Below are 27,951 nucleotides of genomic sequence, written 5' to 3'. Positions count from 1 at the left end.
ACTCGATACGTCGAAAAGCAGTAGCGTAATAGGTTATTAATAATTCGTGCTGAAAGTGAAGCGCGGAGAGATCGCGATTACTAAATATATGGAAAAATCAAACAAAACTGTTGCAAATGAGCAAATTAAACAATCCGAGAGAAAATATAAATAGCTGCAGCAAAATGAAACAATTTCCTCGAGAAAAACTTTGACGCCGAAGTATGTGTCTTCGCCGGACTCGAAAAACCAATATAGCTGGCAGACATAATCCCCATTGGAATTGAAAAAATGAAAATGATTTTTGTACAAAAATAGCAAACTGCGAAGTTTTTGAATTTAATTTTGCAGTTAGGACATGCTCTGTTCCTCAATGAGAGGACCCAGGGCAGTATCAATACCAATAAACATACTTAAGACTTACAAAAAAGTTTCAGTAGCGGGCATCTACAGTACGGCTTTATGGGTTTATCCTGTTTCTATTTTTGATTTCGTTTTTTAGACTCTTTGAAAGCACTTTGAGCAGAATGAGCGAAGAATGAAACTAGCCTAGAGACGTCACAAAGATATTACGCAAAACGTTGAACAAGCTGCGAACTAAGGTAAAACGAAACAGACTTTACTCGGAAAAACCTAGCAGGACACCTCGTGGCATACAATCCAAAGAACTGTATGAAAAACTTAAAACTACCTACCATACCTGACATGCAGACCAATTGCACAATATGCCAGCCAGAGAGACAAACGTAGTTTAAAAACTTAGAAAAAAACGGAAAAGGAAATTAAAGTTTTTATACTTTTAGGATCAGAGTGTAGAATGCCAAGGTAGTGGTTTGAAAAAGTTGAAAAGACAAAACTCGGCAACCATGACAAATCCTGTTGGATATATAAGAGAAAATCAGAGAAAAACAAAAACAGCAAAGAGTAAAAAAAAAACTAAAAAAGTGTTAACTATATTGATAACCATACCATTTTATTCGTTAAAACTTAACCAAAATCCCGATCCAGCTCACCAATGTGTCTTTGGCACCTAACAGATTGAAAACTATGAAATGATTAATAAAATTAAAAACTAAAAATTGCTAAATTTATTTTTAAAAATCTTATTATCAAGTTTTAAAAACTTTGGTACTATCATTAAAACCAATCCTTTAACATTAAAAACGGACCGGGAACTTTACATTGACCCATGAAGTATTTAAAATAAAATAAAAATACTTTTGAAAACTTAAATTGCAAATTTCAAAGAAATACAGAGGAATTCGTGAAATTAATATCTTGAATACCCTTCCATTGCTACTAGGAATTACGCATTAGCTTATAACCAAACCCTAGAGAACTTGAATTAAGAAATCTCAGAAAAATCCCCTGACGATAGAAGATCTCAGAAAATGACAAAAATTGTCAGAAAACAGTTAACTTCGAAATTTATTTTAAAAATTGCCGAAATTCGTGATGTTAATATCTTCAGCACAATTTCTTTCTCTCTAGAAATTATTTGGCAACTCATCTCCAAGTCCACAAAAACTCCATAAATGAACTCCCAAAATGAACTTTTCCAAAAAAATTAACTTTTCACTGTGAATTTAGGCTTCCTCGCAGTTTTAGCAATCTAAGCATTTGAAAGACAACTATAGCAACCTAAGGTCCTTTAAATTACCTCCGGTTGTTACTCGTTTATCCCGTTATGAAAGATAAGTCATGGAAGAATGTGTGAAAACATCGTAAAAAAAGCACGAATACAATCCAATTCTTGGATTGCATGTAAAAAAAGGAGCTCAATAATAGCCGGCTGGGAAGATAGCTGGTTGTTAGCAGATAGCTGGCTAATAATAAGACCAAACCCAAGCAAAAAATTTTTTCCTTTAAGTGCAGGTATTGTCATATTTTGATTTATGGGTCTAATTTAATTGTCAAATTTTAATTTATGGGTTGTTTCGTTTACTTGCCCACAAATATGTATCAACTAGAGTTAGATATCCTCAGAAACCCTTCGATTAAAACAAGCAAACGTAATTTAGAGTAAAAAAAGTTATTTTGGAGAGTGAGATCAGTCACGTGTGACTAAAATGTAGTCTGGGAAACTAGCTCCGAAAAGAGCGAAAAATGACGAAACACACCTCATTCTGAACTACATGAAAGGATGAAAAAGCAAATTTAAAGTGAGCTGTGGCGACAGATCGTAAAAAATGTAGCTGAAAGACCCCTGACATATTTAGAAGCAGAGCTTGACTTAAAACATGGGCAACTTCCGTCTCATTTAACATAGCCGTCAAATTGCCAAAAAAAGAAGCAAAATAGGCTTGCGCGACGTAAAATAAAAATAGAAACAGATAGATATCAGATAAAAAAAACTAGATACAAGATCTAAAAAAACCTGTCAATGACGCTCAAAATATGGAAAGTAGCAAAAAAAATTATGGGGTAAGCCACGTATGATCAAATGTAAGTCACGCAAACGACCTAAACACGTTTGCTAGAGTGAGAAATGATGTAACGCACACAAACTCGGTTATTGAGAGGAAGTCATTCAGAAAATTTGATTTTCTGCTTTGATGTGTGAAAAAATGTAAAAAAAAGAGCGTCCAATTTAAAACAAAGGACATATTTGGCAGATTGTCACAAATAGCCGCAATAGCTTCGCAAAAGGATAGTAAAAGAAACAGACCAATAAAAAAGAAACAGAACATTCTTTTTATTAAAGGCTCAGATGTAAAATTTTGATTACGAATCTGTAAATCTTATTGCTGCTTCTAATAGCTGCTCTCAAACAGCCTTTAATTAGAGTGGCACACACTCACTTGACCCTATCTCTTCAAATTGAAGTTATGAAATTTCAAAGTGCGGAAGTCATTTTTGAGAGTGAGGTAAGTCACGTGTGACCAAAAACTTAATCACGAAAATGATCAAGAACACTCGTTCCGCTAAGAGTGAAAAAAGACATCACGCACGCAATTCAGTTGAAATTGCACGAACGAAAGAACAAAAAGCTGATTTCCAGTTGTTGTGACGTCATATGGTCGCAACAAAAATCTAGACGAAATAAAAAAAACCAAGAGAAGGCCAATTATAGCCCCAGCTATCGCTGTGCGGCTATTAAACAGAAGATCACAACAACATCTCTTCGACGAGTTTAAAACAAGACACAGAAAATAAGAGCTCCGTTCAGCTATTGCCATTTACAACAATTATTAACATGCATAATAGAGGTTCCAAAGCCGGTAGAACTCCTGAAAGTCTGTGACATAGTTCTTCGTGCTGTCTTGGTTCCATCTTGGTATGGAAAACATATAATTCCCATGCTAAAATAATATAATCCCATACCAAATAATGCCCATTTGTTTTATGTTGTCAATAAAACATCCTTACTAACATCCATCATCGTATAAGACTTCTTTATTGACACTGATTGAGTTCCCATCAGTTACCTTGATATTGTTAAAAATTGGTGTTATTAAAAACTTAAATTAAGCTTACTGCCATTATTCTTATGGAATAACCTCAAGAACATAACACATAAACGACTAACGTCGGGAGAATTGCTCTCAAACGAGCACATCCTGTTTCAGTGACCCTTTACCAGTTTGAAACATAGCTGGCAGATAGCCACAAAATAGCCGCAATAGCTTTATAGATCAGCAGTCTCAATAAGATAGTAAAGGAAACAGACCAAATTTTAATTAAGCTGAGATAAACAGACCTTAATTACAAGCTGAGATGTTATACGAATCTGAATAAATTACTGCTGCTTTTAGCAAGTGCTCTCAAATAACCTTCACTTAGAGTGACACACATCCACTTGACTTCATCTCTTTTAATTAAAGTTATGAAAAGTCAATTTCAAAGTGAGGAAGTCATTTTTGAGAGTGAGGTAAGTCATGTTTGACCAAAAACTTAACCACGCGAATGAACAAAAACACTCGCTCCGCTAAGAGTGAAAAAAGACGTCACGCACGCAATTCAGTTGAAATTGCACGATCGAAAGAACAAACTGATTTCAAGTTGTTGTGACGTCATATGGTCGCAACAAAAATCTAGACGAAATAAAAAACCAAAAGAAGGCCAATTATAGCCCCAGCTATCGCTGTGCGGCTATTAAACAGAAGATCACAACAACATCTCTTCGAGGAGTTTAAAACAAGACACAGACAATAAGAGCTCCGCTCAGCTATTGCCATTTACAACAATTATTAACATGCATAATAGAGGTTCCAAAGCCGGTAGAACTCCAGAATGTCTGTGACATAGTTCTTCGTGCTGTCTTGGTTCCATCTTGGTATGGAAAACATATAATTCCCATACTAAAATAATATAATCCCATACCAAATAATGCCCATTTCTTTTATGTTGTCAATAGAACATCATTACTAACAGCCATCATCGTATAAGACTGATTTATTGACACTGATTGAGTTCCGATCAGTTACCTTGATATTGTTGAAAATTGGTGTTATTACCTCAAGAACATAACATATAAACGACTAAGTCGGGCGAATTGCTCTCAAACGACCGGCGAGCAGTTGACTTCGTCAGTACCTAGCCACGGTTTAGTGAAGCTGGCATTAGCTTGATTCGACTCTGGAACTTTTAGTTTTCTAGCCTTGTTAGTAAATAAATCAAAAAATTGATATTTTAAAAATTTGCAAAATATTGCAAAATTTAAAAGAAAAGCTTCCAGATTTCGAAGTGAAAAGATTCAAACTAATTTTTGTCTCTGGAGTTATGTTAAGTAACCCATCTGCCAGACCTGAAAAGCTTCATTGGCCAGTAATGATCGTTAAACTGAGAAAAGGACAAAAATATTCAAAAATTTTCAAACGCAAAATTTAACAAAATCTTGCTAAAATTCAAGATAATAAAATCCATACAAAACCATTTCAATGTCTCAGTAGACTATCCAGTACTAACCTTTTTTTTCGTTGTCTTTAAAAATCCTGTTTATTTATCCTGTTTCAGATAAGCTTCGAGAAAATTATCGATCAACAAGATGCTCAATCAATACCCCTTTTCGAGTCTCAAAAAGAGCACCCGAATATAATTCAAATTCTTACGAATTGAAAAAAACACCAAGGGTACAGCAATCTAGTTGCACTCATACAATTATAGTGAAGAAATTCATGAGTAATGACTTTTTCCCTTGTTTAAATGCTGTACTAACAAGATAACTAATCGCTTTTCTCCACTCACGAATAAGCCATCTCTTCAATAAAACAACTCAGTATAAAAGTCACTCGAAAAGTCAAAACGGTCAAGCAAAAATTTTGCATAAAAAAACGCACGTTTATAATAAATGCTTCTCTACGAGCGCAAGTAAAAACGAGGAACTCAAAAAATGAAGCGTGAAAAACTCATGGAAAACTCAGAATGTTCTAGAACAAAAGCGCAAAAACGGTCGAGCGAAAAACTTGCAACAGGCACACGTTTACATTAATTGCCTCAAACTTCGTTCGAGAGCAATTAAAAATACCAGAATTCCTTTATCAATGCTGAAAAACCAGAAATTGAGGAAACACCACTGTCGCTGCGTGGTTATCGTATATTCTACTTGAGAGCAATAGCAGAAATCGCGATTAAGGTCGGACTCACATTAGAGATATTGGACAGGAGTCCATGTTTGTGCAAGACATACACGAGAACCCGATAGCACACCTCATCAGGGTACATATTCATGACTGGAGGGTCCACTTCATCACTGTCCTGGTTGTACTCTGACAGATGCACATTTACTAGTCTCTTCAGCATGTCTATCACAAGATTCTCGGCGTATTTTATCACAGCCTCTACCTCGTCCTAAGGCAAAAAATTTTATTAAAACAAAATCCTTTAAAATACAACAAATTGTACAAAAACCCTGCAAAAATTGATAAGAAATTCAAACATATTTTTCCAAATTCGAACTTCAAGATCCAGGTAAACAGAAATTTTGTACCCCTTAAGAGGTAATTCAATACTAATACGAATGTGGTATTACCTGGTGCATTTCACAAGCTAATTCATGGGGAAACACTAATATATTTAATAGATGCGAACATAGTTTCTTTTCAAACAATAAACAGTAGATTGCCGGAATAGCTGCGTGCCGTATAATATAGATAGAAACAGATATAAGTTGAAAAAATTATTGGAGCCGCTCAAAGAGCTATGTAAAAACATCCAGCGATAAATTATAAAAGCTTATCAAACTCATTCCGCAGAAGCCTGTTTGTTACACATATGAGTTCCTTTGAACTTAAACTAACTAAAAACTAAGATTTTAAGTGCACAAAAAGTCATTTTATTGAGTGAGGTAATGATCGTCACGTGTAATCCAGTACAAGTCATGACGCAGCTCAAAGAATTTTTTATTGAGTAAACAAAAATCGGGTTACACCACAAAAAAAAACAATAAAAACTTGAAAAAAGCACAACATTTAAGTCAAACTGCTGCATGTGAACAAAAAATCGACAGCAAAATTTTGAAACACCGTTTTCCCTGTCTACTTTGAAATTGGAGTGCAAATGGTCGGGCCGCAAAACTACTGGTTTTTAGCTCCACTTCATGACTCGACGTTACCAAAATCACGTCACAAAATTGACTTGAAAAATCATTAAAATAAGTGAACAAACCTTAAAAAACAAAGCAGGACTCGTCCTGAATTACAACCAAAGAATTGAATTAACTAATGACCTGACAATTAACATTAAAAAATTAAAATCAAACTAAAACAAGCGAAAAATCCATGACCCTATATTCGCAAAAATAAGCAATAATTCTAGACAAAAAATTTCGTTTGAAAAACTTTGGAGTCAAAATTAAAAAATCAGTCAAAATAAAATCAACACATTACTAAATTCCAGAAACCTTAACTAGAGAACATCATAAGACTTTAGATGTTGGAAAATATCTATTAGAATTTCCAATGGCTGAAAAAGGGACAACATAACTACAAAATGGACAAAGGAAGACAAGGTACACAAATTCGCCTCAACAAAGCGAAACCAAACGACATCCCAGTCAATGAAAAAGTTAGCTAAAGTGGAAATAAATTGACTAATATCACGCCACACTGAAAAGCCAAAGCGACTGTATTTTTAATAGAGCGACCAGACCACAGGAAAAACAAAAACTGCAGGACTAAAAAAGTAGCCATCCAGGGTTTTAGTGAGGCTAGCTTTAGCTTGATTCGACTCAGCAACTTTTAGTTTCTAGCCTTGTTAGTAAATCAAATAGAAAAAAAACAGATATTTAAAAAAATTCCAAAATATTGCAAAAATTAAGAAAAGTTTTCAGATTTCGCAGTGAAAAAAATGTTCAAAACCAAATTTGTCTCAGGAGATCTGTCTAGTAACCCTTCTGCAAAATTTAAAAAATTTTGTTGGCCAGTAATGATCGTTAAATTCAGAAAAGGACAAATAATCACAACATTTTTGAAAACAATCGCAAATTTTAAAATCTTGCTAAAATTCAAGATATTAAAAAATCTTCATAACCATTTCATTGTCGAACGAAACTATCCAGTATCCCTATTTAAAGCCTTAAAATATTTACGGAATTAATCACAAAATTTTTGAAAACAATCCCAAATTTTAAAATCTTGCTAAAATTCCCTATCTAAAGCTTTCAAAAGTTTGACTAGCTCAAAGATCCATAAACTTGGAACAGGATAATTTTCCGAAAAATCGAAAATCAAATTTTATCAAAAAATTGCTAAAGCTGAAGCCATCAAATATTGATTACCATTTCATTAACTCTAGAAACTATGGAACAGCTGATAATCAAATTTTGGAGGAGGTCCTTTGGACCCTGGTGCCGGAAAAAATAAAATGAATAAAAATAAAACTTGAAATCGCAAATATATTTTTTAAAAAACTGCTGAAATTCGTGTTATTAAAATATTTAAAAACATTCAATTACATCAAGAATCTGTTCAGTATCCTATTATCAAACCCCCAGAGCAGGTTATAAGGCATTGAGGCTGGAGAACCCTAAAAATGACAAAAAAACTTGAAAACTATTCCCTAAACAAAACAAACTCCAGAAACTTACTATCAAACCCTAATGGAGGTTTTCTGACCCCTGAGGCTGAAAAAACCCGATTAGTGACAATAACTGTCGAAAAATTGAAAAAAAAATGGCAAAAGTTGTCAAAAAATGCTAAAATTAGTGATGTTAAAATCTTGAAAAACATTCTGTTAATCTAAAAACTATACAATAACCTAATTTCCAAGGAAAAATTGCCTTGGCTCCTGAGGCCAGAAGAAAACCTAAAAAACAAAAATTTTCAGAAAACTTGAAAAAAATTCAAGTTTTATCAAAAATGGTAAAAATGGTGATATAAAAAAGTTGAAAACCATTCAACGGCAAATTTTCAGTAACTTATAATCAAACCCCTTAGGAGGTTTTCTGGCTCCTGGGTCTAGAAAGACCTGAAAGAGAAAAAAATAAATGTCAAAAAATTTGAAAAATGAAGGTTTTGTCAAAAAAATGCTAAAATTCGTGATGTTACAATGTTGAAAACATTCCATTACTACCAGAAACTATGAAGTAAAATATTATTATTAAACCCTAGAGGAGGTTTTCTGACAACCTAGGGCTGATAAAACTCAAAAAATGACAAAAACTTTCCAAAAATCTTTTAAAAAAATTGCGAAAATTAGTAAAATTTGCGTTTTTAGCGAGCGATTGTTCTTCATTAGCTAGCCACAGAAACGGGGGGGGGGGGGGGGGGGGGGGGTGCTGATGGGGGTGGGATGGCTGGGATCACTGGGGTGAGGGGGAACAGCGCGGTGGGGTGGGGTGGGGTGAAAGAGTGGGGGGTCAACAGTGGGGGTGTCGTAAACCTCCAAGAACCGACCTTCACACCATAAGTATAAACCTGAAAAACAGTTTGAGCTGAAACAGAGCTGAAAAGCTTGTGGAGCACTTAATGCCAACCGGGAGCTACCTGTTCATCCAGCTTCTGAGGACTAAAAGTCAAATGGGTGAAACTAAGTGATAGTACACTAGTAATATTTAAAAGCTGCGAAATTCAATTCTCTAATATTTTACTACTACAAAGTGTCACATACATATCATCAACTTAATAGCACTCAGGAGAAGAAACAGTCAAAACGGAAGTCAAATTGACGCAAGTGAAAAAAAATTCCTTCTGATAAACTGAAAAATTGTTCGAACGCCAACTTTCAACTTTAAGGGAAGTTTGAAAATATATTAACCGACTAATGACAGAAGAACTGCTCTCAAACGACAGACTGGTGGAAAACAATTTGACTCCACCGGTATTCAAACCACTGACCTCCCTATCCAAAACCCGATGCACTACCCACTCGGCTATCATGCCCTTTTGGCTACGCTGGAACCGATTTTACATTAGCCACAAGCTTTACTTCGGAGTGAGAGCAATAGAGATCACTCAAAAATGAAGAACGAAAGCATGAAAAAATCCTTTGAGAGGTCAATTATTGTTGTTGAAGAAAAGAACAAAAACGGTCAAGCGAAAAGTTTGCATAAAAAAGAAATACGTTTGCAAAAAATGCTATCTATGAACTTCGTTCAAGAGCAATTAAACACGCTTCAAACCTAGTCGATTTTTCGCTCTCTTTACTAATTCGGCATGATTAATTACCACTATAATTTGCGTCACATTGAAGTAAAGAAGCCGAAAAATTGTGAATAGATCTTAAAAAGACAGCACACAACTACAATTCAAGGTCTTTGAACTGTAAAAAAAAAAACACGAAAACCGCATTATAGCTCCGCTCGACTTAAAGCTGCGCAACTATAAACATAACCGACTAAAGTCGGGCGAATTGCTCTCAAATGATGGGCGAGCGGTTGTCTTCGTTAGTATCTAGCCACGGTTTAGTGAGGCTAGCTTTAGATTAATTGAATGGGCATAAGGGTCAGCGCAGCGGGGGTGTGGGATCAATTTCTTCGATCTGCCCTTCACGCCGTAAGTACAAGTCTCCAAAACAGTTTCCGTTAACCCCATACATGAGGACTAGTGGGTTGAATGGCTCTAAGAGAACTTTATGCAACTGGGCGCCACCTATTTATCCTGGTTCTGAAGACGAAAGTCAAATGCGTCAGACGAAAAATCGGCCAAGCGAAAAATTGCATAAAAGAGACAAACAGGATAAATATATTTGCTACAAGTTGTTTTTGAGAGCAATTAACAGTGATTTCCTAAAAAGTGCCTGTTGGATCATTTATGACAATAACATTTATACTATAGCCCATTGTTAATGAGAATCAGTGTTGATGACATTACGCCATATAACAGCAGCTGAAGTAGGGCATCAATAAAACGAGATAGATAGATAGATAGATAGAGAGAAAGAGAGATAAAACGAGAACGATAAAGAGAAGGAAAGAAACTCTAACCGACACAGAGAGAAAGAGACAGGAATATTTCCCACGATGGGATTCGACTATGCAACTTCTAGGTTTCTAGCCTAGCAAATAAATTATATGGAAAAATCCGAAAAAGGCTAAATTAAAAACAAGTTTTCAATTTTGCGGTTACAAAGACATTTTTTGTCTCAAAAGTTCTGTCAACTAACCCATCTCCAAGGCTTCAAAAAGTTTCGTTCGCAAGTAATGTTCGTTAAACTCAATGTTAAACTCAAGGACAAAATGAAAAAAAAAAATGGAAACAACTGCAAATTTTAACAAAATCTTGCTAAGAAGTCAAGATTTTAAAACCTTAAGAACCATTGCACTGTCTCAAGGTCTATCCAGTGTCCCTGATTCAAGCCTGAAATAGTTTAACTGGCTCGTAAAGATCCATACACTTGGAAAATGATAAAGTTTCCGAAAATTTGAAAATTATATTTTAACCAAAAATTACTAAAATTGGAGTTAAAAAAATATTGATCATCATCCCATTAACTCTAGAAGCTATGCAGCAGCTTCTTATGAAACCTTGGAGCAGGTCCCAGGGCCTCTGGTGATGGAAAAATCAAAAACATTGAAAACAGTAAAAAAATTGCTTAAAATCGTAATATTAAAATCTGGAAAAGATTAAAAAATTTCAAAAACTGCATGTTTTATTAAAAAAACTGCTATTACTTGTGATATGAAAGAGCTGAAAATTAATCCATGACCAACCAAAATTTTCCAATAATTTATCATCAAACCCTAACAGAGGTTTTCTGACCCTTGAGGTTCAAAAAACCTGAAGGATGACTAAATGTCAAAACAGAAATGGCAAAAATTGTCAAAAAATGCTAAAATTCGTGATGTTAAAATCTTGCAAGACATTCCATTACATCTAGAAAATATACAGTAACCTATTTTCAAACTCTAGAGGAGGTTCCTTTGGCTCTTGAGGCTGAAAAAACCTGTACAACGACAAAAAAATTCAAAAAATTGAAAAAGCAAATTTTATCAAAAAATTGCTGAAATTCGTGACATTAAAAAGGTTGAAAACAATTCCATGGCAGATAGCAAATTTTCAGTAACTCATTATCAAACTCTTAAGGAGATTTTCTGGAAAAACGTGAATAATGAAAAAATAAAGGTAAAAAAAATTGAAAAATATTGCAACGTTTTGTCAAAAAAAAAAATGCTAAAATTCTTGATGATAAAATGTTGAAACCACTCCATTACCACTAGAAACTATGCAGTAACCTATTATCAAAACCTGGAGGAGGTTCCTGGACACCTAGGACTGATAAAAACAAAAAATGTCAAAAATTTTCAAAAAGCTTGAAAAAAATTGTGCAAAAAGTATAAATTTGCATGTTTTTAGCGAGCGGTTGTTCGTCAGTAGCTGGAAACGTGGCAGGGGAGGGGGTGCACCAAGGGCTGATGGGGGAGGGGTCAACAGTGGGGTGTTGGGGGGGGGGGTAACAGAGCGCGGGGGGGGGGGTTGGGGGCAATAGTGTGGGGGGGTTCAACAATGGAGGGGTCTTCCCAAAACAGTTTGAGCTGAAACAGAGCTGAAAGGCTCTAAGAGCACTTAATGCCCGCGCTGCCTGTTTATCTCGTTTTTGAGGACGAAAAGTCGAAGTGTAGATTTAATGTACAATTTAATTCACGATGAGTTGGGGGAAATGTATCAACTAACGTATTTATTATATTGAGTTCGGTAACATTAACTGAAGTCTCTCCAAGAAATATTACTGCAATAATTAGTCGCAAATAGACCTCTTAATTAAAATTCATTAATATGTGAGTATTCATTTCTTACAGGTTTGCAATCGACGAATGCAGGAAGCAACATGTACCACATGGCGTAGCAATTCATATGTAGAAATGCCACCCACTGCCTCGCCAGGATTCCAGATCTCGCACTCAGCTCTGAGCTCTGGTAAGGAGTGCTCATCACAACCGCCTCGCACCTTTTGGACTCTTCGAACAGGTTCTTCGCATTTCCCTGCGCCGCTTTCTTCTCCGCAGGAGTTCGCCATATTCCAGCACCCGTATTGCTTTTGTTCACATTTGCATTCCTGAAAGGACAACAGTTTGAAGACATTACAAACAAGTTGAATCGGCATTGCGCGTTCACGCAACGTTGCAGCGTGACAAATGACTGTTTATAGGATTTAAAAAATTGAAATTTGGAGCTAACACTAACATACCCGGCAGATCGCCGAAAAATAGCCTACGTTGATTCCCATAACCACGATTGGGATTGAAAAAAAAACAATGAAAAATGATTTTTGTAAAAAAAAAATTAAAGTGTGAACTATTTTGATGTCATTTTGTAGTCGAACATACTCCTCTTTCATAGTGAGACGATACAGGAGCTAGTTTCAATACCAATAAGCATTAGAGATGGTAACTAAGACTTATAAGAACCAAGTTCGAGAAACGGCCATCTAAAACTGGGCTCTATGGGTTTATCCCGTTTCTATTTCTGATTTAGTTTTTTAATAACGATTCTGTTCATCTTGAATTGCTTTGCTGTGCAACTGCTGTCTAAAAGCACTTCGAGCAGAATAAGAGAAGAGTGAAACTAGCCTAGAGAAGTCAAAAAGAGTTCACGCAAAATGCTGAAAAAGCTGCGAATTAAGGTAAAGCGAATTATAATTGCGAATTAATTGGGAAAACCATTTAGAAAAAAAATCCGATCCAAAAATTCGGAGAAGCCGTAAAACTCAAAGTGAAATTGACGCATGTGAACAAAAAATCACTAGCGAGAAGGTGAATTTCTGTTCAAACACCGTTTTCTCACTCTTTAAAATTAGAGTTTATAAAATTCACGCCGCAAAACCACTCGCTTTTTCGCTCCACTTCCTTTTTCGGCGTGACCAAAATCACTACTCCAATTTGACTTCAAAAATCATGACAATGTGGGAACAGATCTTAAAAAAAAGACAGTGCCCCAATACAATTCAATTTCTTTGAATTGTAAAAAATAGCAGGCCGTCATGCCATACAATTCAAAGAATTTTCATTGACTTAACAGAAAACTAGACCGAGAACGGTCTATGGATCGATTGGGAAAACCATTTAGAAAAAAAATCCAATCCAAAAAATCAAGAAAGGAAAAATCGAAGTGAAATTGCCGCATGTGAACAAAAAACCACACGCTCGTTTTTCGCTCCCCTTCTTGCTCCTCCGTGACCTAAATCACCACTCCAATTTGGGGTAGGGGCACACAAATGTTGTTCAAAATCTTAAAACTATAAGAAGCCCGCAATAATAGCCGATTGAGAAACAGCGGCTATAAAAACAGAGAAACAAAGAGAAACAGAATAAACATAGCCGGCAGATTGCCGGAATAGCTGCGAAAGAGTAGACCTGCGTGCCGTATAAGAGAGATAGAAACACCGTTAGTGAGAGGAAGAAGTAATTCAGAAAATTTGACTTTTGCAGCTTTGCTGTCTGAACAAATGTAAAACGAAAAAGCGTCAGACGACGAACCAAAAAAACCAATAGCACCGCAATATAGCTCCGCTCAGCTTACAACTTCGCAGCTATAAAAACCAAACTTCTTTTTATTAAATACTGAGATGTTATATTTTGATTAGAGATCTGTTCAATTTATTGCTGCTTCTTTCAACTGCTCTCAAATAACCTTCAATTAGAGTGACACGCACTCACTTGGCATTATCTCATTGAATAATAGTCAATTTCAGAAAAAAGGAATCCACTTTTGAAAGTGAGGAAAGTTACGTGTGAACAAAAACTTATTCACGCGAATGAACACAAAAAAACGCAGCGAAAAATGACCTGACACACACAATTCAGTTGAAATTGCATGAACGAATGAACAAAGCAGCTTTGAAGAATTTGTGACGTCAGAATCGTCGCTTTGCGCCTACTTAAAAACACATTGTATCAGATGACTCAATCCTTCACCGAAAGCGTAGTTTAGGTTGCCAAAATCAAGTTGCCGGAGAGCCAAGTCAAAAGTAAAAATGCGAACATACGCGAATGTATGGGAAAGCATAGTCGACAAACTAAATTCAGATACTTAAAGATAAACCGACTAATATCGGAAGAATTGCTCTTGAACGACAGGCGAGGCAATTTAATTCAGGGGCTGTAGCCTAGATAAATTTTTCCTTAAGGGTGCAAAAACATTTTACCACGCCGGGATTCGAACCATTGACCTCCCGCTCCCTGACCAGAAGCACTGCCCACTCGGCTATCAGGCCCTTCTTGCTTTGCTGCAATCGATTTTATTTTAGCAACAAGCTTTACTTTGGAGTGAGAGCAATAGATCACTCAAAAATGTAAGACAAGTAAGAAAGGGGGAAGGCCTATGTTTGTTGCAAGGAAAAAATAAGTGTAAAATGTTGTTGTTTTTTTTTAAAAAATGCAATGTAGAAAAACATGCCAATTGAAAAACATGAGAAACGCACAAGCTGCCCTTTACATCTTGAGGCATTGAAAAGTTACAGACTGCAATAATGAATCAAAAAGGCGACAAAAACTAAATTTTTCTCCCTTGTGTATTCAATCAAATCAAACCGTACTGCCAAAATCATTTCGATCCATGAAAAACAAAACTACGAAAAAAACCTACAAATTATTATTGGCCATTACCAAGTTCATTGGCAACTAGCGTATCCCATTTAACAAGCCTCCATTTTAGCTTCACCAATATTCTAGGAATTGTTTATTAATGGGAACTGGTTCTTGGAAAGCGTCCTTTTTTTAATATCTACCCTACCTTTAAAAACGGTACGTCCGGAAAGAATGTTTTAGGGATCAAAACCTATGCGCGCAAGTCACAGAAATCTTGCAGAAAACGGTCAAAACCATTATTTGAAGAAGTTGTTGTCAAACACATTCGCCCTTGCCAATTGCAAAAAGTTTGCGTAGGGCAAATTCAAGCTAATATAACACGCAAGGTAGGTATAATCTTTCCATAAAAGTTTGAAAACTTATAATGAAAAATATTGACCGAAATAAATCAATTAAAAATAACATAGCCGGAAAACAACCGTATTGGCCTCACAATACCTCGCGTAGTGGAAAACAGATAAAACCGATAGAGAAAGGGATGGAGGAGAGTGGACGGGGAAAGGGTTTATGTGACATGGGGGTTATGATTAAGGCAACGCCCTTGACAGCATGAACTTGCCTCCTCGGCAGTTTAACTGAATCGCATGCTTTGAGACTAGTAAGTCGTAAATTTCTAAGAAAGCTTCCAAGTCACTTGATGCCCTCTTGGTTTTACCTGTTTATCGCATTTTTGAGGGCAAAAATTTAACATAAACCGACTAATGTCGGAAGAATTGCTCTCAAACGACAGGCGGGTAGAAAAACATTTCATCCCACCGGGATTCGAACCACTGACCTCCCGGTCCATAACCAGATGCAAAGACCACACGGCTATCAGTCCCTTATTCTTGCCATGTTGCAATCGACTTTATATTAGCAACAAGCTTTACTTCGCAGGGAGAGCAAAAGAGATCACTCAAAAATGAAGAACGAAAGCGTGAAAAGCAATTGAGAAGCCAAAGAAAGTTGAAGAAAAGAGCAAAATGGTTACGCGAAAAATTTGCATAAGACCAAGACGTTTACATTAATTGCCATGAAGTTCGTTCAAGAGCAATTAAAAAGCTTCAGACGAAAAGCGTTCAACCAAAAAATTGGATTAAAAAGAACGCCAGACTGAAAACATAAACGGCAGATTGCCGGAAAATAGCCACCGTTGACGCACTAGACGCACATCGCGATTGAAACAGAAAAAAAGGAAACATTTTGAGCTTTTTTCTGTTTTTTAGTGTCAAAAAGTGTTCTAATGAAAGCTAATGAACTTAATACCAATGTCAGCTAGAAAACACTAATGAACTTTGATAACCTTATTCTCAATGACTTAATGACCGGGCTTTATCCCGTTTCTTTTGATTTTGCTCTTTTTACATTGACCGTATTCATTACATTGCGTAATTCAATGACTGACAGAATTTAAAATCCATTCAGTTGAAACAGTGAGTGAGGTAAGTCAGAAGTCAAGCGTGAAAATCGTGACTTATGTAAAACAAAAAACGTGATCAGAAGGTGAAGCGAAAAAAAGGAGAGCGCCTAAATAAGAGCCGTTTGAGAGGCTAACGGTGGCTATTAATAATTGCTACAAATTCGAAGAGCATAACCAACAATTCTAACGCTTTCAATTTGACTTTTCATAGTCAACGGCGCAAAAAAATCAACCGACTAAAGTCGGAAGAATTGCTCTCGAACGACAGGCGGGTAGAAAAAATTTTGACAACGCCGGGATTCGAACCATTGACCTCCCGATCCTGATCCAAATGCACTGCCAACTGGGCAATCAGGCACTCACAAATGAAGAACGAAAGCGTGAAAAAGTCACTTGAGAAATCATAGACTGTACTAGAAGAAAAGCGCAAAATGGTCAAGCAAAAAATTTGCATAAAGAAAGACCAACACGTTCACAATAATTGCTATGAACTTCGTTCAAGAGCAATTAATTACATTAGCGGCTTGAATTTTGAATAAGAGCAATTTAATTACGCCAGAAATCAAGAATGAAAAGAGGCACTCTTCCAAAGAAAAAATCAAAGCGTCACACAAAAAATTTGATTAAGCGAAAAATTTCATAAAAACGCAACAGGACTCAAGTAACTGCCACAAACATCGTGAGAGAGTTACTAATAACAGCAAGCATGTGATCCTCTTTTCCACTCATCTTCGTTTTTTTTCAGATTAAGAAATGACCAAATTTCGGATATCAAAATATACTTTAATTAGGCGTTTTAAAACTAATTTTGATTTTGAGACATTTTACAAGTTTTACGAAACATTGAGAGGAAAACGATATGTGAAACGGACGGAAATGTCCGTCCCAATTTGGTAGGGCGCTAGTCTGTAATGTAAACAGCCATTACGAGACCTAATTAGCTTTGCGACCATTTCTAAAACCACTAACATTGCATTTTTCCGGCAGCTTTTTATGGGCGCATGCGGTAGGAAAATTTTCGAGTTTATCATGTGATACAATCGAGCTTATCAGAATACAGGATGTTTGTGAAAATGTAACAATTACACTTTTATGAATCAATTAATACAATGTTACCTCGCATGCACTGGTGTAGCCATTAGACTGTGGTTTGACACAGCTATGCTGCTTTGAGTTGCTCTTGCCCCTCCCCCAACAGATGAACCTTCTTCACTTTTGTCCTCTTCGAACAAAGAAGCATCCAACTTCGGGAATACTCCTCCATAATCGTACGATTTACTCGGATCCTTCGGGTCTGAAATACTGATAAATTTGCAATGTTCCACCAGCAAACTTTTGTCAACTTCTAATAAATGCGCATCTTCGTCTTTCTCGGAACATTGGTCGAAAAATACAACGTAGTTATTCGTATAATCAGCCATGGACGAGGAAAAATTCATCAAATGCGACCGCGAGTGAATGAAATGCGCAAACGAGTGGGTATTGCAAAACTCGCTGTAAAACACTTTATTAGATTTGTGGAATTTGAGGAACTCGTTCAGGTCAAACAGGTCATTGAAGTTGTAGAACCCAGAGGGGGCTTCAGGAGTCGACATGGTGTTGTCATCGAGTCCAGCTCTAAGGAAGTTTTGGTACCCTTTCATTGTAATCGCCATGAATTTCAGAAACGCTTCCTGACATCGCAATTCCATTGTGTACAATTTTCGCCGGTTCATTTCGCTTCCTCCACCTTCGCTGAACTCACCGCCTCTCCCTCCATAGATGTCAGGATTCGCATCTATCTCACGGTGGCATTCACTTAGAGCTTTTTTGAGGTATTTGTAGGCTTTCTAAATCAAAAATGAAAGTATCAATTCATGCCATCAGTCCAACGATCAATTTGTCAGATAAATTCAATTGTACAGAATCTACATGACCACAGTGGTGTCGTAAAAAATTAAAATTTGCCTCATTAAAAAAATTTGTTTTCTCCAGATCAAATCTGAAATTTTTCTACGCAGTCAGAAATATCTGAGCGGTTCGACAAAAATATATGTTTGTCACCACGTCCCAACCTATAGTAATTCTCCACCTATCAAATCGTATAAATCTATAAATGGCGGCTGAACGAAGTTGAGCAAAGCTCTTATAGGTTACACGTCATGAAAAATCTTTCATTTTCTGCTCAAATCAGGCTCATTTCCAAAGGTGGGATAACCTATTTATTGCTGTCAAGGCATAGGGTAGTGGCTAAGAAGCAGAGCATGGCTAACAAGTTGTACTTGATCTCAAATAATTTCTACCAACTTCGTTTAAGAGCAACCAATAACTCTTGTAAAACCTTATAACCCTGAACCTTAATATTACTGATCTTGTAACCTCATTAAAGTTAACTTAGTGAGAGCAGGAGTCATTTTTCAGAAGTCAGTAAGTTACGGTGACATTTTTTGCTTTCAACGCCTGAACAAACTCAACCTGGTAAACGAAAAAGACAGACAGAAAACCAATGCACACCTTCAGTTCGTAATAAACCAGCAAGCATTAGAATTCCATAGTTAACACCAAATTATACCAACTTTTGGAAGTAGTTTGTCAGCTTTCTGATTCCGCTTCTCTTCAGACCTGCAAACAACGTAGTTTTTAAAACCATAATGAAACTTTTCAAACTCAGCCTAAAATAATACTAACATCTGGATCTGAACAGTGTCCAGATCTACGAAGCATATTTGCCTCCTTCCCTCAGGAGACAGAAGATCATACTGGTCAAGAGCATCATAAATCTGAGCGTCAATTCCTGAAACAAATTCCTAATGTTAACTCTAGATCCTGGTCTTGATTATGAAATTATGACGAAGTTGTTCCCTCTTAGTTGATAACATTACGACGCAGAGGTATACCCCAAAATTTCCGCCTTAGTAAAATTGGCTCGAAAATTAGATACATACCATGAACGAAATTAGGAGACATCCTTTGTATCTTACTTTTCGCAAAAGGGGTTCCGCCAATTTTGCGAAATAAAAGAAAATTCGGTGCGAAAAGTAGGTTACAAATCTTGTAGCACGTTTCCGCTCAATTTAGGGACCTATTATTTGCGCACATTTCGAGCATGCAATAAGCACTTTAATAAATATTTATTTGAAGCTTTCAAAGCTTTAAAAAGCTTTAAAGACATGAAACCACAAAAACTGATTTTTGGCCAACTTTAATAAGTAGTAATAAATAGTACTAATAAGTAGTAATAAGTAGTAATAAAGTACTAGAAGTAGTAATAAAGTAGTAATAAAATACTACTAGTAGTAATAAGTAAGGCTTAATTAAATAAGTAGTAATTAAGTTAGGCTTAACTGCGGATTACATGCTAAATCAAGCTACATTGAGTGCGAAAAATCGATACATAAAAGGAGCAGATGCGTGATACAAGCCGTGTGAAAAATAGGTTATAAAGTTTGTACTTGTATTTCGCGGCTAGGATTAGGACACTTTTGCGAACACGGTATTCTAATTTCCCTTCCATTTTTGCCGGTTTCTGCTAAAGTAGCTATTTTCCGCAATATTGTTCTACTTTCAATGTATTAACATAGTAAAAACAAACACGAGATACGCGCATCGGGCATATCTGCCCGTGACGATTAGGGTATACCTCTGCGTCGTAATTAAGTTATCTAATATAATAATAAACTGTTCGTAGTGCCATTACTATAAAAATAGTAGGAAAAATTACATACATTGCCTAGATACAACCGATTACAATTTGCGACACTACAAAGTCGCCCTTAAACCTATCTTGTTTGTTTTCAGGCGCCTCGCGGAAAAGTTGTGCAATTTTAGTTGAAATGATAGAAAATGGTTAAAAATGAAAAATTATCATTTGTAGTAGAGGTTAACTATTGAAGAAACAGTATTTGTAGCAACCGATAAGTTTTTGCTCCAATGGACATGAAAGAGTCTATCTAGCAACTCCTGGTTACCAATTAAATAAAGATTTAAAAATGTGCATCTCGTATTCTATTGTTTACGTGATTATTTTGCTGCGGTAATTGAGTTCTCAAGTAATGATCATAGTTCATTTCAAACCTAAATTTTCACCGCTAGCAGATGAACTGAGGTCATTAAACTGATATTTCTTTACCCAATCCACCAAAGGTACGACATTCGAAATTATGCATTTAGAACGCATATATTTTGACTTTCAGCCTAAACGGGTGCGGCTAAACAACCATGTTAATTATGAATTGCTTCGGATAATTTATGCTTGGTATGCGATACTATTTTTGGTTGTAAATCAGGGTAGTTATTAAAGTAGATGTAATTAGTCTTGTCATCTGCCCATTCTATTTCCTCAAAATATCATAATGATAGCTGCGCAGGAAATTGGTAAAATACTTAATTCTTTAAATATTTCGGGTAATCGCGGAATAATCTGCGAGATTAAATAATTGGGGAGAGAATTAAACCGGACAAATGGCTAATCAATGCAGCATATTTCAATCAAACTCCTGGTCGCTATTACAATCCAAAATATTAAATGAAACATCTGAGCTAACTTGAACCGGAATTGAATAGAAGACCATTACAGTTACGAGCCAAACTAGTTTGAGACAAAATCAAGTTTGAACAATAATATATGAAAAAAATCAGCTGTTGGTTTTAAGTTAATAAAAACAAAATAATATCCAAAACGCTAGAATAGTAAGAAGACATCAAAAGCAAATCTTACTTGGTATACAAAAGACAAGCAGAGGCAAAAACAACATAAAATGCCACAAAATAATTCAAAATAATTGAAAAGATTGAAATTTCCCTCAAATTTCTTAATGTTTATGTCATCAAAAGCAATTTTGTGTTGATAAAAATACCCTGCAGATTGTCGGAAAATAGCCGCCGTTGATTCCCATAACCAAGATTAAAAAACAAGTATGCATTATAAGAACATATGAGTGACTTTTTCAAACCCTTAGCCAAGAAATTTAGGATAAAACAGTCAAATTGCTGCACGTGAGAAAAAAAAATCGCTCAAAACCAAAAATCTGCTTTAAAACTAATTTCTCATTTCATTCAAAAACCGTTAGAAAAAAATGTCTCTTTTCACTCTGCTCACTTTCCGCTCTGCTGACAGTTCCAGCGTGATTAAAATCACTACTCCAATTTAAGTTCTCATTGACAAGAAACGGTCGAAAAAAGTGTGAACAGAAGACAGCACATTTTTGAATTTTAAAAAGAAATGAGGCAAGTTCTGAATTACAACATCAAAAAACAGACAAAACTAAGACCTGACTATCAATGAGCGTGACAAAAAGAATACACTCATCTACAAAACACACAAAATTTCATGCAAAACAAATACTCGCAAATACTCGTATACTTAGCCAATGAGACTTGTCAAATTTTTTAGACAGGTGCCTAAGCGAAGCAGAATTAAGCAGCAAAAGATGGGTAAATATTGAAAGATTGGTGCCGAGCGAAATAATTGATTACATGCAAATCGACACTAAAAAACTAAACATACCCGACAGATTGCCAGATAATAGCCGCCGTTGATTCCAATAAGCATGATTGGGATTGACAGAATAGAAGATATTGAAAAAGATTTTTGTACAAAAACATTTTAAGTCCGATTTATTTTGATGACATTTCGTAGTTGAACATACTTCTGTTTCTTAGAGAGAGGCTACAGGGGCTACTATCAATACTAATAAGCATAAGAGATGGTAACTAAGACTTATAGGAACGACGTTCAAATAGCGGGCATCTAAAATTGGGCTTTATGGGTTTATCCCGTTTCTATTTCTGAATTCAATTTTTTATACTGACTCGGTTCATTTTGAATTGCTTTGCTGAGCAACTGATGTTCAAAAGCACTTTTAGCAGAATGACAGAAGAGTGAAACTAGCCTAGAGAAGTCAAAAAGATTTCACGCAAAATGTCGAAAAAGCGGCAAAATGGTAAAGCGAAAAAAAGTCGACGAAGTAAAAAAAAATAGGAGCGCTATAATAGCCGGCTGAGAAGATGAGGGCGGCTATTAACCAGAAAATCAATGTCAAAATGCCGCTAGGGAAAACCAAAACCATTAGCGAGAAATTTAAATTTGATTCCAACAAAAAACCAGGCCTAGAATGAACTAAGAATGGGCTGGGAAAACCATTTAAATCCGATCCAAAAAATTGAAAAAACAGTAAAAACCAAAGTAAAATTGCCGCATGTGAACAAGAAACCACTAGCGAGAAAGCGAATTTCTGTTCCAACACCTTTTAGACCCCTCGCTTTTTCTCACATTTTGACCACTCGATTTTTCGCTCATTTTCTGTTTCGGCGTGACCAAAATCACTATTCCAATGTCAAAAATCATGAAAATGATTGAACAGATCTTAAAACAACGCCCCAATACAACTCAAAATCTTTGAATTTTAAAAATAGGAGCGCTATTATAGTCGGCTGAGAAGTTGCGCCGGCTATTAAAAACTATACAAGAACCCAGCTGAAGCTGCAAAAAAGTTATTGTCGCCTTTTCATTTTTGCTAATTTCTGCTATTGTTGCAAATTTGAACTATTTTGTTGTTTGAGTCCACTTCAGAAATACACACAGATCACGAATTTCACATAAAAGTACTTTTACTGCATGAGACGTAGATCAGTAACTATCTTTAAGAAGTGTTGACAAAAATCTGAAAAAATGCACTATTTTAAGGTTAAAATGTCAAAAACTGGCATTTTCACCCAGAGTTGAGGCCTTCCTAAAGTAGAATTTAGACGGGCAAAGCCAAGAAATAAGCGTTCTCTTGATTCTGAATAACACTGTTAGTATCACTTATTATATATCAGTAGCTCCAAACAAATCTCATAGAAGAGAGAAAATTTCCAGCAAAAAAACTTCTATTGGTCAGGCAAAGCAAAATCACATCTAAGAAATCAAAAATATAGCCGGCAAAATGCCGGAAAATAACCCCCGTTGACCTGTTTGACGCACATCGGGATTGAAACAGAAGAACAGGAAATATAAGTTGACATAATTTTTCTATCTGTCAAAAATTGCTCAATTTGGTAGTAAGTTCAAATAAAGTAAACATAAACCGAATAATGTCGGAAGAATTGCCTTCGAACGACAGGCGGGTGGAAAAACATTTGACCCCACCGGGATTCAACCTTCTTAACCATACGCACTACCGACTGTGCTATTTGGCCTTTTTTTGCTATGCTGCAACCGACTTTATATTAGCAACAAGCTTTACTTCGGAGTGAGCAATAGAGTTTACTCAAAAATGAAAAAAGAAAGCAAGAAAAAGTCACTTGAATAGTCAAAAAATGTTCTAGAAGAAAAGCGTAAAATGGTCAAGCGGAAAAATTTGCATTAAAAAGACCGAGACATTTACAATAATTGCTATGAACTTCGTTCAAGAGCAATTAATCAATTCTAATTAGGTGATCAAAACTATACTTAATTCCGCTATTAAGCTTAATAAAGCTAGCTAGCAACCGCGCTGATAAAATTTGATAGCCAATGCATTATGATTTAATGACCGGGTTTTATCAATTTAATCCGTTTCATTTGAATTTGCTCTTCTGACATCAAGAGTATTCACTACATTGCGTAATTCAATGCGTTAAAGAACTTAAAATACAGTCAGTTGAAACAATGAGAGAGGTTAATCATGAATAAAACGCAAAAAGGGGGACCTATGTAAAACGAAAAACAGGATACAAAAGTAAGAAGAAATAAAAAAGAGAGCACCTAAGTAATAATGTTTGAGAGGCTGATGGCCGCAATAAATTTTGCTTGGAAAAAAATATAGGATTTTCAAAATTGTACACCTAAGGGTCTTTCAAATATTACCACTTTTGATTTTGACTAGTCAAGTTTTTGATTTTGACTAGAGAAAGCAAAGACAGGCTATAATACAGTTCTCTCAATACATGTAATTCTGCAACAACTACATAGCTAAACTGGCCAAAACTTGAACTAATTCAGAAATGAGACTCAGAAAAAAAGAATATATTGCGCCAAACCTAATAGCTGAAAAGGAAAATAGCTGCGAAAAAATAGACTGGCTTGCCGTACAATAGAGATAGATATAAGTTGAAAAAATAATCGACGCCGCTCAAAAAACTATGTAAAAAACATTCAGCGATCAAATAAAAACGCTTATTACAAATCATTCCGCATAATCTTTAATTATGGACCTTTACCGGAACCGGCTGAAAGAGCCGTTCAATATAATTACTAACCTAACCTTAACTAAAACAGGAAATATCAAAGAAGAGAAATAACGAAGAAATTAATAGCCCAATGTAACTGTAGACATCGTTTTAAAAAGTGACACAGCTTTGAGTTTAGAGGTCGGGGTAGGAGTAGAGGCGTGGGCGTGTTAGGTGGAAGGGGATTGTTTTTTGGGCACGGTATGGGGTAGGTGGGGGTAGGAAGGTAGGTGGGGGTAGGTAGGTGGGTGGTGTCTGTAGTTTGAATAGGAAGAGACTGTTATGGGAAAAAAATTCTCATAATGAACATTTCATCTTGAGTATTATCAGCAGCTGCTAAATTTCTACGTATTAGTACCTAAGCTACTGTTAAAGTCCAATATTCGAAACCAGATCTCAACGTTCTAAAACAGAAATCAATGTTCAAACAAAAGTCAAAGTTCAAGTCATGAACAAACTTGCGTCAGCTAAAAAAAATCTGTATAATCTCAATACTCCACTTCGAGTCTTTAGAACCAAAAGCACCGCAATATAGCTCCGCTCAACTTACAGCTTTGCTGCTATTTGCGGCTTAAGTTCTGAATTAGAACAGATTAGAATATTCAAAAAAAAAATGAAGCCAAGCGTTAAAGATTAACACAAAGGGCCAAACGCGTCAAACGAAAAATTGATGAAGCAAAAAACTGCATAAAAAGACCAACAGGCGATACTAAAAGAGGATAGAAAACCAAAAAGAATAATTGAAGTTTTCAGTATGAGGAACAGGAAGTCTCCAATAAAACGTCCTACTTTAGTTTCTCTGAACATCTAAGCTGAACCCCATTAAATAGTAGAAAAAATTTTAAGGGAAATTACTGTCCCTGCTTTATCTTTTCGACTTAGTTTCTTAAAGTTACTCTTAATTTTAGAGAATAAAATAAGCTAGAAAATAAATTAACATGAATGCAGAAATAGGCAGCTAAACAGACGACGCGGCTATTTAACGCGGCTATTTAACGCGGTATATCAGACTACAACTAGATTAAACTAACGTAATTTTTATAGCTATTAGGTTAAAAAACTGAAGTGAAATTTGGTGGAAATTAAGCGCAAATCAATTAAAACACTTAAAAGCGGTACAACAAAATTCACTCGATGATGTCCCTAACAATCGTCTTTACATGCAAGAGTTATTGAAAATACATGCAAAATATATCATAATCTCAATGTTTTGCATCTCTTCTAAAATTCCTCATCAATAGCTTGAATACAGATAATTTAGAGCTACCGATTGAAAACGCAAGGAAAAGTGGGAGTTGGAAATGAATCACATTGTGAAAATGCTCAAAATTCGAAAACTGTGGAAAATATTTTTTTGTAAGTCATTTTTCTATTAAGACAATTTTTATAGCCATTTTACATTATACCACCAAGCGGATAATACCATACCTCAGGTCTTATTTCTACAAAACCAGAATTTTTGCTCTTTTAGTCCATAATGTTTGCTCGATCGCTACAAAAATTCTTTTCGCCTTTTCGAGTTGTCGCCAAATATCCTGCGCCCATATTCAACACTGAATATCAACTGACCAATCAAAGCGCAGCCCGGGCATTCTGCTGACGTCACCATCTCCCTGGCACACCTTGGGATGTAAGTTCCAGTCCAGTGCAGAGGGAACATGGCAGCACACAGTGTCTCCATAATAGTGGTCAGAACTGAGGGTCTCAACGAGTGGAACACAATTCGGGACTCTAACAGCACCAGTGTGAACAGATCAATCGCCATCTCCCATCCAGTGTTTCGGAGCATCGTCACAAATGAACAACCCCTGAAATTTCCATCAGTATTAACTAACTCACCTACCCAAGCCTTTTCCTGCATCTACGGTGATAGTTTTTAAATGCATGAAGTTACAAACAGCTCGCAAACAGAATCAATTTAAACTGAAAACTCAAGCAGCTATTTGCAATGTGAACAAAGAAACGACAAAAAAATTGACAAACATTGAACAGCGCTCTAGTACCGATTTCAACTAATTCACATATTTCGATTTTTCAGCCGATAATTTAATTTAACAGTTGAAAAACCATCTTTTATTTATCTATCATATCAATAAATCATATAAATATGTTCACAGAAAAACACACTTTTAAGATGTAAGTAAGATAGATGTAAGTGAGACAGCGCACAGAGATTGTATCTCAGAAATTATCCAACTTCAAATGACATTCTAAAACTCTTTAACAACTGAAGTCGAATTATATAAATCGATTAAATTCCACATGCGATACTACTCTAAAGTAGTGACTGAAAACAGCTCATAAACGCACTACAGTGTTACCATACAAATTATCAAATGAAAACTAAAGTTTTTTCTATTCTGTTCATCAACTGCACAATTTGCAAGCAAAGCTATTATTGTAACATCCATGACAACGATATGTCTTCAAATCATTCAATTCTATTTCTTTCTCACCTAAGTCTGAAAGAATACAACAAACTTCAAGTAAACCTTTCAGTTTCTGATTTTGGGAATTCATTTTTCCGTAACCAAGATTTTAAATGTTCGTTTTCAGCAGCACAAAACTTGCTTGCGTCGAGCTAAATTTAGTTTGTTTAGAAAGCAGCTTAGAAAATTGATTATTTTAATATGATTTTCTCGAACAAAGCCTGTTCAAAGCACTTAGGGCAAACCCATTTTTCTATTGATATCTCATGCATCTTTATCGAATATATTAAAGCAATATCTTGAACCTACCTGGCTTACAATTGAAAGAAATGGCTTATTCACATTAGACACAATAAGATCTTCAAGTATGAAAAAATACAGGTTACTAACAATAAACATAGCCGGCAGATTGCCGGAATAGCTGCGAAAGAATAGACCTGCGTGCCATATAATAGAGATAGAAACAGATACAGATCTAAATTGAAAAAAAATCGACGCCGCTCAAAAAACTAGGTAAAAAACAATCAGCGATAAATTAATAACGCTTGTTAAAATTCATTCCACAGAAGCCTCTTATTAGGGACCTTTACTGCACATATGAGTTCCTTTGACCTTAAACAAATTCAAATTAAACTTAAGTTTTAAAGTGCAAAAGTCATTTTATTGAGTGAGGTAAGTCACGTATGATCAAAATCTAATCACGCAAATAAATGAAAACCTTTTTGCTAAAGCGAGTGAGAAATGACGTCACGCGCGCAAATGCCGTTAGTGAGAGGAAGAAGTCATTCAGAAAATTTGACTTTTTCAGCTTTGCTGTGTGAACAAATGTAAAACGAAAAAAGAGCGTCAGACGACGAAACAAAAAAAAAACCAAGAGCACCGCAATATAGCTTCGCTCAGCTTACAGCTTCGCAGCTATAAAAAACAGACAGTGAACGAAAAAAAAAGTCATTGCTTCGTGTCTCTCGACTCAAAAAATACCACAAAAAACAAAAACTAAGAGATATATCTAA

General features: G+C 35.7%; 2 protein-coding genes across 3 annotated transcripts in view; one reads left to right on the top strand and one right to left on the bottom strand.

Annotated features, from left to right (window-relative positions):
- The window catches only part of LOC142335868 (KICSTOR complex protein ITFG2-like), a 408,175-nt gene that overhangs the window by 150,455 nt on the left and 229,769 nt on the right, over positions 1-27,951 (top strand). The window lies entirely within an intron of this gene.
- Positions 1-27,951, bottom strand: part of LOC142335864 (uncharacterized) — a 103,255-nt gene that overhangs the window by 62,417 nt on the left and 12,887 nt on the right. Inside the window, exons 4-9 of the mRNA XM_075384194.1 lie at positions 26,079-26,317; positions 19,008-19,113; positions 18,896-18,941; positions 17,457-18,169; positions 12,153-12,411; positions 5,566-5,769 (exon numbers count right to left, since the gene is read on the bottom strand). Coding sequence (XP_075240309.1) covers positions 5,566-5,769; positions 12,153-12,411; positions 17,457-18,169; positions 18,896-18,941; positions 19,008-19,113; positions 26,079-26,317 — 1,567 coding nt within the window. The remainder of the gene's footprint in view (positions 1-5,565; positions 5,770-12,152; positions 12,412-17,456; positions 18,170-18,895; positions 18,942-19,007; positions 19,114-26,078; positions 26,318-27,951) is intronic.

This window comes from Convolutriloba macropyga, chromosome 3, assembly GCF_964194025.1.
Source record: "Convolutriloba macropyga chromosome 3, txConMacr16.3, whole genome shotgun sequence".
In the NCBI taxonomy this organism is placed as follows: Eukaryota; Metazoa; Xenacoelomorpha; order Acoela; family Convolutidae; genus Convolutriloba; species Convolutriloba macropyga.
This window is presented reverse-complemented; position numbering and strand designations above follow the sequence as displayed.